General features: G+C 31.5%; 1 protein-coding gene and 1 long non-coding RNA gene across 3 annotated transcripts; one reads left to right on the top strand and one right to left on the bottom strand.

Moving 5' to 3' along the window:
* Positions 1–827: 827 nt before the first annotated feature.
* Positions 828–1,938, bottom strand: LOC148598291 (uncharacterized). Its single transcript, XM_088560699.1, has one exon. It carries the CDS (start codon positions 1,813–1,815, stop codon positions 973–975), a length of 843 nt encoding a protein of 280 aa, XP_088416825.1. The 5' UTR covers positions 1,816–1,938; the 3' UTR covers positions 828–972.
* Positions 1,939–8,982: 7,044 nt separating this feature from the next.
* Positions 8,983–12,270, top strand: LOC148598290 (uncharacterized). Of its 2 annotated transcripts, none has more exons than XR_015918398.1 (3): positions 8,983–9,036; positions 9,965–10,065; positions 11,114–12,270. It is a non-coding gene; the product is annotated as an uncharacterized LOC148598290 (long non-coding RNA). The 2 variants fall into 2 exon arrangements; XR_015918397.1 differs by lacking the exon at positions 8,983–9,036 and adding an exon at positions 9,138–9,171.

Here is a 12,270-nt window from a genome sequence, read left to right as displayed (position 1 = left end):
TGTGTGTGGGGGGGGGGAGGGGGAGGGGGCAAAGATCTTTTTCGTTGAACAAATCCATTGATATAGAAATATTTATTCTATATTTTCCTATTATGTAACAAGGTATATTTTCAAATTAAAATATTGATTTTGGTTGCTGCATCAATTTAAAAGTAAACCTATATTAGTGAAATGGACTATTGCGCTTATCCGACCTCAAATCCCAATCCTACCCCGCCCCGGAAAAAAGAATAGACATTGCCTTATTGTTTATATACTGAAGGATGCTTTATTTAAGGAATTTAACTTATATCTGAATACAAATAGCCAAGATTCTAGCGGAAATCAAAAAGATGTAATCTAGGGATAAAGACTAGACAGAGAAAACAGACTTACGAAATAAACAAAACACACGCACAAAGAAATAAAAGTAAATGGACAACTCTGACTCCACTAAAAACTGGGAGCATGGACCAGGTGCACCGGTAGGGTAAGCGTCCTCTGCTTTTCTAAAAACACCTGCCGAGATGCTCATAAAAAGTCATAAAAAAGATTTGCTGTGAAGCTTTAAATGAAGATGGGGATTATAGTATATCGTAAAGTTCTGTAAGGCAACATATTTGCATTCTGTATATTCACATGGTTTTTAATGAAAATGTATGTACTTCAAATTGATTTCAATAAAAATAAAAATAAACAAAAACAAAAACAAAAACAAAGAAAAAAACCAAACAAACAAACAAACAAAAAAAAAAAACAAAACAAAACAAAACAAAACAACAAAAGACAACCCCCCCAAAAAAAACAACAAAATACAAAAATTCAATCAACCAAAACAAACACTTAACTTATATAGCACAAAAATTTATTTTAAAAAAATATTCTACACATATTTGGCGAATATTGCGGACATTGTACGTATCTTCCCGGCTTTTCACGCATGCTTTGCTATGGAAACGTGAAAGTTATCAGATAGTTACGATTGCTATAGTTTCACTGCTGTTTACAATCACTATGCTTTAAGTCATTTTTACTGTCTGTGGAGAATTCAATGGTTCCAAATAGATTCTTCAAAGTCGTAACGATGTAGTTGTCATCAGATGTTTCTTGATAATACCTCACTTTTGTAATGTTTGGCTTTTCAGGCAGATCGCGTCCTAATTCCGACTGATCTTCTCTGAAGTTCTCGGCAAACTTAATCAGCTTTATTGCGTTTCTATCTTGAATATGGCTTTCGAACTGCTTCCGCTTTTCAGCTATTTCTTTTTCTAGTCTGTCAACTTTAGAAACAAAAGATTCTCCTGCCGAAATCTCCATAGCGCCACGCTCGTTGATTTCGCTTTGAATTGACTTTCTTGTCTGGTCGATTTTCGAGTGAAGAAACTTGCATCTGTCTTCAACAAATTGCATAATTTTATCCTTTTCAGATCGCAAGGAAGCAATTTGATTTTTGACAACTAATGATTGTCGTTTCTGGTTTTTAATGTTTTCCAAATAAAATTCCAGTGCGTCCTCTATTTCATGCTTCACCTCTTCTGTTGCTGATAGAATATCGGCCATTTCGTGTCCTTTATGAGATTTTACAGTGCAAATATTACACACCAGTCTATGACAGTTCTCACAATAGTAAACATATTCCGAGTCATGTTCTGCACACTTTGTAACAATCCCCCTGAACCGTGCTGTATCATTGAATGAATGATTACTAGATGCTTTCATCCTTAAGTGCATCGCCTTACATTTTGTACAGAAAACCTGTACACATTCTTCGCACGAAAACTGACCCTGGTTTTCTGTACAAATTTCACATTTATCCGATGGAACTAATTGTGCCATTACTTTCAAAATACTGATCAATGTATCCGAATATCACAGTGAAAGATTCAAAGATTACACAAAATGGCAATCAATTGTATTGAGTTCACGCTTCAGTCAATAAACAAAAACGATTGTTTTGTATGCATGCACGTGCTATAAATAGAAGCACAGTTACTGCATGGTAATTATCTAGTATATACAATACAGATTGGACGATGTTTTTTTCCACGAAACACGCTTGTCCGATCTGGTTGTGATCGTAACCTCGACTGCTAGAAACAGAACGGGTTCACGCAAAGAGAAAAATATGTTTTTGGAGAATGATTATATCTTATCAGTAACGGGCGAATTCGGAAGAAAAATACATATTTCAGTGATGGATGAAAATACTTCACCATGAATTTACGATACAACATTATCTTTCCATTCGTAAAGTATTTTTGTTTTATTTTGAATTTGATAGTTAATGTCTTTCCTTAATACTTGTTAGAAACATTGAAAATTGAATAAAGTAATAAATAATTTTTTTCTTATTTTCAAAGTACATTTCGTTGGGAGTAACAATTTGATTTTTATGAGGTGGCTAGGATCAAAGTCTATATCCTGCCTTTTTATTTTGAGAAAATTTAGGTCCTGTCTATTTTTAATATAAACAAAAAAATAGGACAATAATAGACCCTCCTTTTTTATTTCAAATTTAATCCTAGCCCCCTGTCCCTTTAAAATCAAATGGTAGTTCCCTTATTGCAAACAAATTCGCGAAGATTCATGGTTAAATCAACAAGGACAAAGGTAAAGAAATCAACATCAGAAATAATATAATCACCTTACAACATGCAATTTAATCCAAAAATGATTAAGTAATAGTCTTTGTAAGAATCATGCAAATTCTGTAATATGTGATACACGCCGACAGTCTTTAATTTTGTACATACATGTAGATCTGTATTTTTAGAAAACCAAACATTCATCTCTCACTATGGTCAACCAAATCACAATCTATGTGATTTTATCTCAACAACCAAATGACAAACTAAGGCTGGTTATGTGGTCTGTAAATGTCTCTGAATAAGAAATAAAAGCGTGTTTTTGACATGCATGAATCACATCCGGTCTCATTTCTATAAAGTAAGAACTAAAGAATTTCACCGAAACTTTTAACATTACACTATATCTTGAATCTAGTACCGCTAACCTTTCCAGAGCCCTAAGGTATATCCTAGTTTTTATTGAGGTTCGTGTTAATTGTACCTTTTTTTCTGTTTGCATTTATTTTCGTTCTTTTGTGTTTCATATGTTTCCGGTTATTGTTTTGCGAAAAATTTCCCATCGTTTATATAACTCCGGCACACAGGGGCTAGACTTCTTGAGCTGATCTATAAAATGGTAAAAAAATTCTACTAAAAATTTTACATTTTACCATCCATGGCCATACACTAAAAAAATTACATGATTTTATTTTATGTGTAAAACTCAAGAACTCAAACCCCTGTGCCCCTGTTTCCTATTGTTACATACTTCTTCTTACATAATAAGAATACATATGTCTTTGTATTATGTTTATTTTTTTTTCACTTCCACAACACAGACACGTGTAGAATTGGATATTTGAAACGGGCACGTACACTTCTGATAGAGTGATCAAGAATGCTGTTGTTGTCAATAACTTATCTAATGTTTATATCTAGGTCAACTAGCATCGATGCCTTCTGATTTCGTCCTATATTTAACAATTTGTTTTTTAACAGGTGCAAGTGGAATTGAAAACTCAAAACGTTCTCTTCAGAATGACCCTGATGTTGCTACAAAGGTAACTAATATGGAAAGAACTTTACAAACACTATAACAGTCGTTCACCAGTCTAGAAACGGAATTCAGAACCAAAACGTCGCTCATGGAACAAAAATATCGGAAAAAAATAATCAATCTAGAAACAGAATTCGGAAACAAAAGGTCGCTCATTGGACAATAATATCGGAAAAAAGTCACCAGTCTAGAAACAGAATTAAGAAATAAACGTCGCTCATGGAACAAGAATATCGGAAAAAAATAATCAATCTAGAAACAGAATTCGGAAACAAAAGGTCGCTCATTGGACAATAATATCGGAAAAAGGTCACCAGTCTAGAAACATAATTAAGAAATAAACGTCGCTCATGGAACAAGAATATCGGAAAAAAAATAATCAATCTAGAAACAGAATTCGGAAACAAAAGGTCGCTCATTGGACAATAATATCGGAAAAAGATCACCAGTCTAGAATTGAAGAATAGAAACAAAATGTTGCTCATGAAACAAGAATTTCAGGAATAGTTCACCAGTCAAGAATCGGTAATAAATGATAAAAATGATAAAAATTTTGTCTGTTAAAAATAACATAAATTTTCCATTTGCATATATTGTTTATTGCACTTCGCGCAATAAACAATATGCACATGGAAATTTATGTTATTTTTCAATAGACAAAATTTTTATTATCGCCAATTCATACATATCAAGGTAGACAATTTATAAGCTGAACACAACAAAAACACAACAAAAATCATCCTTTATGGTCTTTCAGGGGCAATATCTCTAATAATCATACAACACGATCTTGGTGATTTTTGCAGGATCATTCGACAATTCCATTTTATTCAAGTTATAAGCTAAAAGCCACAGTTCTTGGCCGTTAAAAAAAAACAATCAGGAGTTTTAAACAACTTCGACCAAATGGAAACTTTTGTAGAGATTTTCAAGCTGAAGGTCATGTTTACTTTCCCGTATCTTGACTTCTGTGATCAAAAGTTATCAACGGCAGCAATTTCTTAAGTTAAATTTATTGAATTGACGCAAAAAAGAGATACCTCAAAGACGAAGGTTCCAAAAAATTTATATTCATCCTCTGAGCGGTTAGAAGAACACTTTAAATAAATAAAGTTAGCGACGGACGATATCAAACGACGACAGATGTAAAGAGGTGGTAATTAATAGATGACCCGCACCAAAATTCAAGGCAAGCTAAAAACATCCATTTACTCTAGCCCAAGCGCAACAACAATTGAAAAATTGCTAATTTAAAAGTTTGAGAAAATTCCTAACTGTCTGTGATATCGTCACTTTCAAATACAAAGTCAAGGATATAGTTGTAAATTTGTGGCGCCGAGGGCTGATCGATAATCGCTTAATTTATTTTTGATAGTGACAAAACAAAATTAAAAATACAGTCAGCTGCGAGCAACATCACTAAATACTTATGAAATATTCAATTTGGTAGACAACGAGCGCTTATTAGTTTTTTAATATCTATATAATAGAAAAAAATATTAAAGTTGTTATAAATACACCTTAGAATAATTTTCGATCTGATTATTAGTTTGGCAAGCCTTTGTAGAATGTATTACCTATTTATTAATATCAATAAAACATTTATTGAAATCAATACACGAATTATTGATATTAAGGATTAATTATTAATATCAATAAATTGTAGGATTTATCAATACGTTAATGAATATTTATCAACATGTTAATAATTAATTATTGACATCAATAAATTGTACGATTTATCAACACGTTAATAAATATTTATCAACACGTTAATAAATATTTATCAACACGTTAATATTTAATTATTGATATCAATAAATTGTACGATTTATCAACACGTTTATAAATATTTATTAACATGTTATTAAATCTTATTTTAATGTCAATAAATAGATGAATTATTAACGTTTCAATAAAGAGGGTGCCACTAACATGTTATTAAATATTTATTAATAGCAATAAATGAGAGATAAATTCAACAACGGCTTGACATTATAAGCTTCCAATAGGTTTTATAAACTTAGTTTTAATCTCTATTGATTTTTAAAACAATGAAAATTTTTATTTTTATGGATATTTCAGGATTCACGACTTGTAAAGAACAATATCATGAGATATACTGGGGGTCCAGCTTATATATTGTGCCTCTCAAACAATCCAGATCCCTCGAATAGAACAGGACCTGACAGTCATCTATACGGCGCTGGATTTGAAAAGGAACTTTCGGATCTCATGACCAAGGTGAAGACGTACCGTGTGGTGTTTGTTTAAGTGGCAATACCTAAGTGTCCCTGATGATTTCACTACAAAATGCATACTAGAGTGGATGGAAAGTAGAATATAATGGGTATCTAGTATTGGGAGCTTACTACAATAAAGCATCATCTTACATATGCATCGATAACAATCCAGATTACTTGCAAGGCGCTGAACCAAACAATGATGAAAATCTCTTTTGGGCAACGACAGCTAAATGTGGGTCATTGCCATGCCTACCGTACACAAACAACGGAGGATAAACAGTGTAGGTTACTCGAAATAAAGTAAACTGCATTCATTTTTGAACTTATTTTCTTTTTATGATAAGTTAATTTACAAATAACATATTAACATATTTTTCTCAGAAATATTTGAACAGAAAAAAAATATTAAGACAAAAATTGCATTCAACCAAACCAAGGAGAACTTAATTATTAATATCACTACTAAATTAATGAGTGTAATTTTTTACTGTATTTAATAGTATAATAAAGTTTAATCAACGGGCCAATGACAATGTGAGAGATAATAAGGATACATGTATGGACAAAAACGCACTAAAGTCATTTGATAACTTCCAATCCAAATAACAAGAAAGACAACAAAACAAAGTCAGAAATACCCTCAGATGCGAGAAACATGAATCCCATCAAAAACCAAGGATGAACTCAGGTGTTGTGGAAGAATGAACAGTTTCTACTATTTGCAAGACATACAACGTGATGTCCAATAGGTCAGGTCCAGAAGAAACCCTATGAATAATGTATTAAAAAAATGATCCCAATTTGCTAATTAAACAACATTTTTATACCCTCCACTTGCTAAGTGTGGTAAGATAAATAGTGATAAGGACGCTTGTTCAGACTTCCATCTGTACTACGTTACGTCACGGAGAGGGGGCCCCTCGCTTATCCGTTACTGCTTTAACACCACTGAATGGAATTTAATAAAACTTCAATGAAAATGTCACCGAATCTATATGACAAATTACGATTGTGCATCCTATATTATTGATTTTGATGCAAACAATATGGAGGTGAAAAGAAGCATTTGTTTAAAGGGGAAATGGGGATAACAACTTTGTGAGCATTGTTCACAGTATTTTCCATAGATTTTAACTTTCACCGACTCTTTCTTAATTTTACGAAAATTGGCATCCACGAATTAAAGTACTATCATAGTATCTGGTTTTAATCAAAGTTTATCAAATATTCGGCTAACACTTTGCTAACACTATACGAACTCTGAAAAGACGTTTTACCCAAAAAAATCATCATACAAAGAAAGGTTTCCTATTACCACTTATTCATAATTTTTACCTATTTTTTTTTATTTCTGAATGACTTTTGTTGTAAATGTTTGATGAGATCGTATTATATTGAACACGTGCTAGCCAAAACTTGAATTTTTTTTCATTAAGCTATAGATATTAAAGTGGATTGTAAGTATTTAAATGTAAAAGGAGAATGTTCTAAATTCTTTATATCCTTTCTTTATTTACAGATATGTATTTTGTTGAATTTTATTTTATTTATTACTAGTATCACAGTTCTGTATAAAATATATGCTTTTATTGATTTGAATCACAAGTCTAGATATAAAATACACATGAAACTGTTTTCTTAATACAACTATGACTCAATGAAAATATTCATATTATTCTGTGAAATCCTCATTCATAAAGTAAAGGGGAAGATAAGATTTAGTACACAGGCAAATATTTTTCACGTGAAATTCATGTTAATCGAGCTTCACATGAAATTCATGTGAAATGCACGTGAAATTAACATGATTTTCACGTCATATTCACTAAACACGAACTTCACGTGACGTCTCCATTCACCCGAATTTCACATGAACTCTGTTACTTAGTTTATTTGCTCAATTCAGGTGAAAATCATGTGAAATTCGTGTGAAAATCATGTAAAATAATTTTGCCTGTGTACCCCAAGAATTAGGACTATGGCCCAATAACTTTTTCTCTCGTTCTGATGGACGCCTTATTCAATAACAACAAAAACTCATCAGGAATAGTCTTAAAAGTGAAGCACCTAGCACCGATAAAATGGACATGATGCACTGCAGTTAAATCTGTATTTAAATACAAAAAATATTAGGTAGTGTTCCTAAGGAAGACAGGAAAATATCAACACAGCTTTTAAAATGTCTGTGATAAATTTAACACGTTCAATATAAGTGTTTCTTTGTTCACTGAGAAACGCTAACATTGTACATGTTAAAATTTCGTCATTTTCTTTAAGTTGTAAAATTCTCTCCTAAAGCATTTATCTATAGTCAAAGTCTATGTTATCCGTGCATTCTAATTTCAGACTAGGGGTCATTTTACACACGTTGGGGACGCAGACAATGTTCTGGGCATAATACAGCAACTATTTATTCAGGTATGTAATATTTCATTTGGTAAGGAAATTCGCCTCGTGATGAATAACCAGCTAATAGGAGGAAAGATTGACTCAAAACCCTGAATTTTAATGAATTATTATTATAAATGGTAAAATATAATGGGTATTTACCTGTAATAATAAGCAGTCTCTCAACTTGTACTCTCTTGGGACATTGGTAAACATTACCATAGGATTCCAACTAATTATAACTATCTTTTTCGGTCTTCAAGTTATAAGCTGAACGCCACAAAATTCACCAAAAGCAGTATATCCAAATAGTATCCTTGATGACTTTTGCAGGCCTTGTCATAAAGATCATTCAACATTACCATTGTATTCGGGTAAAAAGCTTAACAAAAATTTTGGCCATTCAAAGAAAAACACCAATAAGGAGTTGTTAACAAATTTAGCCAATGAAATATTTTGTAGAATCCTTCAAGCTTAAGTTGGAAGGTCATATTATACAATTATGGCAATTCATTCCATGCGATATATCTTTAAAGTATTCCTTTAAAAACGATACACCAACCTGACACTATTGTTTAATTACATTTCAAAACCGACACCATACCTAAAAATACATAACACTGCTTCAAACTATGCATAAAGATATAAAATAAAATGAGTTAGGTAACAGCCTACACCCGAGCATCGCACTTATACATTTTTCTTACGTTAAAAGGACGATAGCTAAAAGGTGCGAGATAGGTTATGTAAACGTTATCCATTTTTTTTTATTTAGAACAATTCAGCGTACAGGACCTAGGTACTGTAAATAATATTTTTTATTATTACTTTGGTTTGAATTGCATATCTTAATTTTTAATCAATTTGAGGGTACTTTCACTTTGAATTCACTTCCTTGATCCATTTTCTGCGTGTCTGTCTGATACGTATTCAGGTCTCAGTCTTGTATTCTTTGCCCATAGGCTTCTAAAGTATACCTTAAATTTTCATGATTTACAAAAAAAAAAAAAAAAAAAAAAATAGACGAGGAGTTTCAATCTAACTTTTGACCATGTTTTTCCATTAAGGAAATGTCACGAACTTTGGTACACCAGGACAGGTCGGACTAAAATATACTTTTTCTACTTTCACTTTTATTTTGAGTTCATAAAATAGACCTCTTTTCCGAAGCATTTTTTTTTCATGAATAATACTGTTTTTTCTCAAAAACATTTTTTTTTGTGTCATAGCTTGATATTTACCCTGTACTTTTGAAGGAAAATGGTTGTCATTTGCAAGGAAACAAAAATAGGAAAAGGCAAAAAGAAAGCGCACTATTTTTTTAGCCTCCATGTTTTGTCGTACACCCGCCCAGGAATATGCAATACAAGACTGATGACTTCAGATTTGACTGAACATCTATCTTTAGCCATCACATAAGATATAAAATCTACCATGATATCCCTTAAAACTGTTGTATTATGTATAGACAGGACACAAAATGCGTAAATTTATATTCCTGACAAGTGTTAAAAAACATTCAAAATAAGAAAATATTCGATATATATTATCAATGCATTTTCACCCTTCTTATTCCTAATTTGTTCATGGATTTTATTTAAACTATCATGAACTAAATATGCTAGTTGTGATTATTTACCCCTTGAGTGACAAACTTTTTCACATATATTTGTATTATAGTCCATAAGTGTCAATGATCGGCCCATATGTTTTTTTCATATGAACAGAGGACGACATGGTACACTCTAACGATTTATTTCCATTTGTTTACGTCACTTCATTGTTTTTGGATGGATGATGCTCCCTTTGACCTTATCTTGAAGAATGTGTAAGATTTTTTAATGGTTGTACAACGCCGTATTTTTGCTTGCAACATATTGCAAGTGTTATTTGAATCAAACATTCAGAAAAGTGTCCGTATAAAAAGGGAGACAACAGATATAACTGCAATGTTTGATTGTGTCATTAATTGTCACTTAAACAAACAGCACATGGTACGTCTTCATCTTGGGCATGTGGTCCGAAAAAGTTCCCATTCTCAAATTCAGAACCGTATAGTAGACTACTGCCGAATCCCGTTCTGTTTGATGGATCTGGATTATTTGGGAGGCATAAAATAAGTCTTGATAAAAAAAAGAAAATACAATACCATACATAAAAATACGCTGTGTGTAAAGTCATTAGTATGTTTGTATTTCACATAAATCTTAGTAATCTAAACTGACAAAAGTATCAAACATTTTTATAACATAATCCACCGTATTTTTATCTATTCCTTTTTAGATATATTTCATATACTTTATAAGAATTCTTATGAAGAAAAGATATTTGATAAAGTTAAGGAGTTTAGATACCTCCTAAGTTTTATAACAAGTCTTATAAAGCAAATTTAAAAGATATTTGCCCTTATTTCGCATAGACTTCATATAGTTTGTTATGTTTATATTATTTATACGATATCGTATATATTTTATTTTCTCAGCAAACACTTTTTGACCTCTTTCAAGATATAAATATACATTACAAAAATGAAAACATAAAATGCTGATAAAGGAACTGTATTAATTATACAACAACAAAAACAAAACCAAACCAAAACGAAAAAAGGATTCACGACTTTATATAGATGATGTTAAAACCTTTTAAAGTGTTCTTACACATATCAATTTTCATCCATATGAGAATTGACAAGGAAAAATGTTGTAGAAAGATCAATTTTCAATGAAGATTTAGTAAAAGTTCAATTGCATTACAATGTACTTACCTAAAAGGCTCTGTAACATTATCTAATATGAAATATGCAATAAGATTAAAATCATCAGGTTGTAGAGGTTAGGCATAAGATCATTTTGTATGTGTCTGTTTTTATTTTACAGCCGATGACCCAATTAACATGTTCACAATGATGGATTCTGAAACAACAATTGCAAGTACAGATATTCAAGATACTACAGTAGAACAGGAGACAACAGTTGACGTATCTGCAACAACAGTTACAACAAAATTTGGAGAACCACAACGCATTTATCTGATGTAAAAAAAAACAAAAGAACTTTCAGTGCTGTTCTTTAAAACCATGAAAATTAAACAATTTATGGTAATTTTTTCAGTACTTTGGCATTAATAAAAAGACTGAACAATTACCAAGCCACCCCTATATATCTACACGTTGATAAAATGTATGAAAGTAATCGCAATATAGTACATTTTCTGCACACAGTGGACTCTTGTTAATGGCATAACCTATTTTCGGAAAAAAATGTGCCATTAGTAAAAAGTAGCATTTCAAAGAAATAACCCGATCTATTCTATGTTTAATTGTATTGTAATTCTTGTGTGTAATTAGAAGCCCGTATTTGTTTACCATGAAAGAACAAGGTAAATACGGATCTGCCATTGGATGAATTCAGTCACTCTCCATGTAATTATTGCAATGCTTTTCATAGACGTATATAATAGTTATTGTGTTTTTGTATTTCATATCAATAATAGAATTGGAATTTTAACTTCGGTACATAATAAATAAGAGTTTTAGGAATATACATAAAAACGAAATTTATGACGCCCCCGGTTAAATCGTTATATTGAAGAAGTTCAAAGAACAGGTCAACGTTTACAGATAAAAAAACAAACAAACAGAGAAATAATCATTGAAAAACATCAACACACATACCCAAGCAAAAAACACGACCAAAACAAAAAAAAAAGACAATTAACCTCCTCGGGTGATTATTCAATTCTTGTTTCTGTCAGGACAGTCATGCTTTTATCTACACGTAGTTTTCCTAGAATGTACTTTTCAGCATCATTGAACAAACGTTTATTTTTATTTTATTAAGTATAATAAGTGCATCCTTCCACGAATATTTTGTTCATACCGTGTTGTTTCTTCTTCAACCGAAATCCCCAAAAAGTACACAGAAAACGATCAAATAGTGACCAAAAAAACCTATATAAATAATCTATTGACACAAATTAAACGATAGACAATTACGACATATAATGATTGCAAACAGAACTAGGGGAAAAGAAG

Source organism: Perna viridis, chromosome 14 (genome assembly GCF_037379345.1).
Source record: "Perna viridis isolate PV_CMFRI_1.1 ecotype Kerala chromosome 14, ASM3737934v1, whole genome shotgun sequence".
NCBI lineage: Eukaryota > Metazoa > Mollusca > Bivalvia > Mytilida > Mytilidae > Perna > Perna viridis.
The sequence above is the reverse complement of the archived record's forward strand: the minus strand, read 5'-3'. Positions and strand labels throughout refer to the sequence as shown.

Coding starts and splice junctions, on each gene's coding strand:
- LOC148598291 (XM_088560699.1), bottom strand. CDS start 1,815: ATGGCACAATTAGTTCCATCGGATAAATGTGAAATTTGTACAGAAAAC.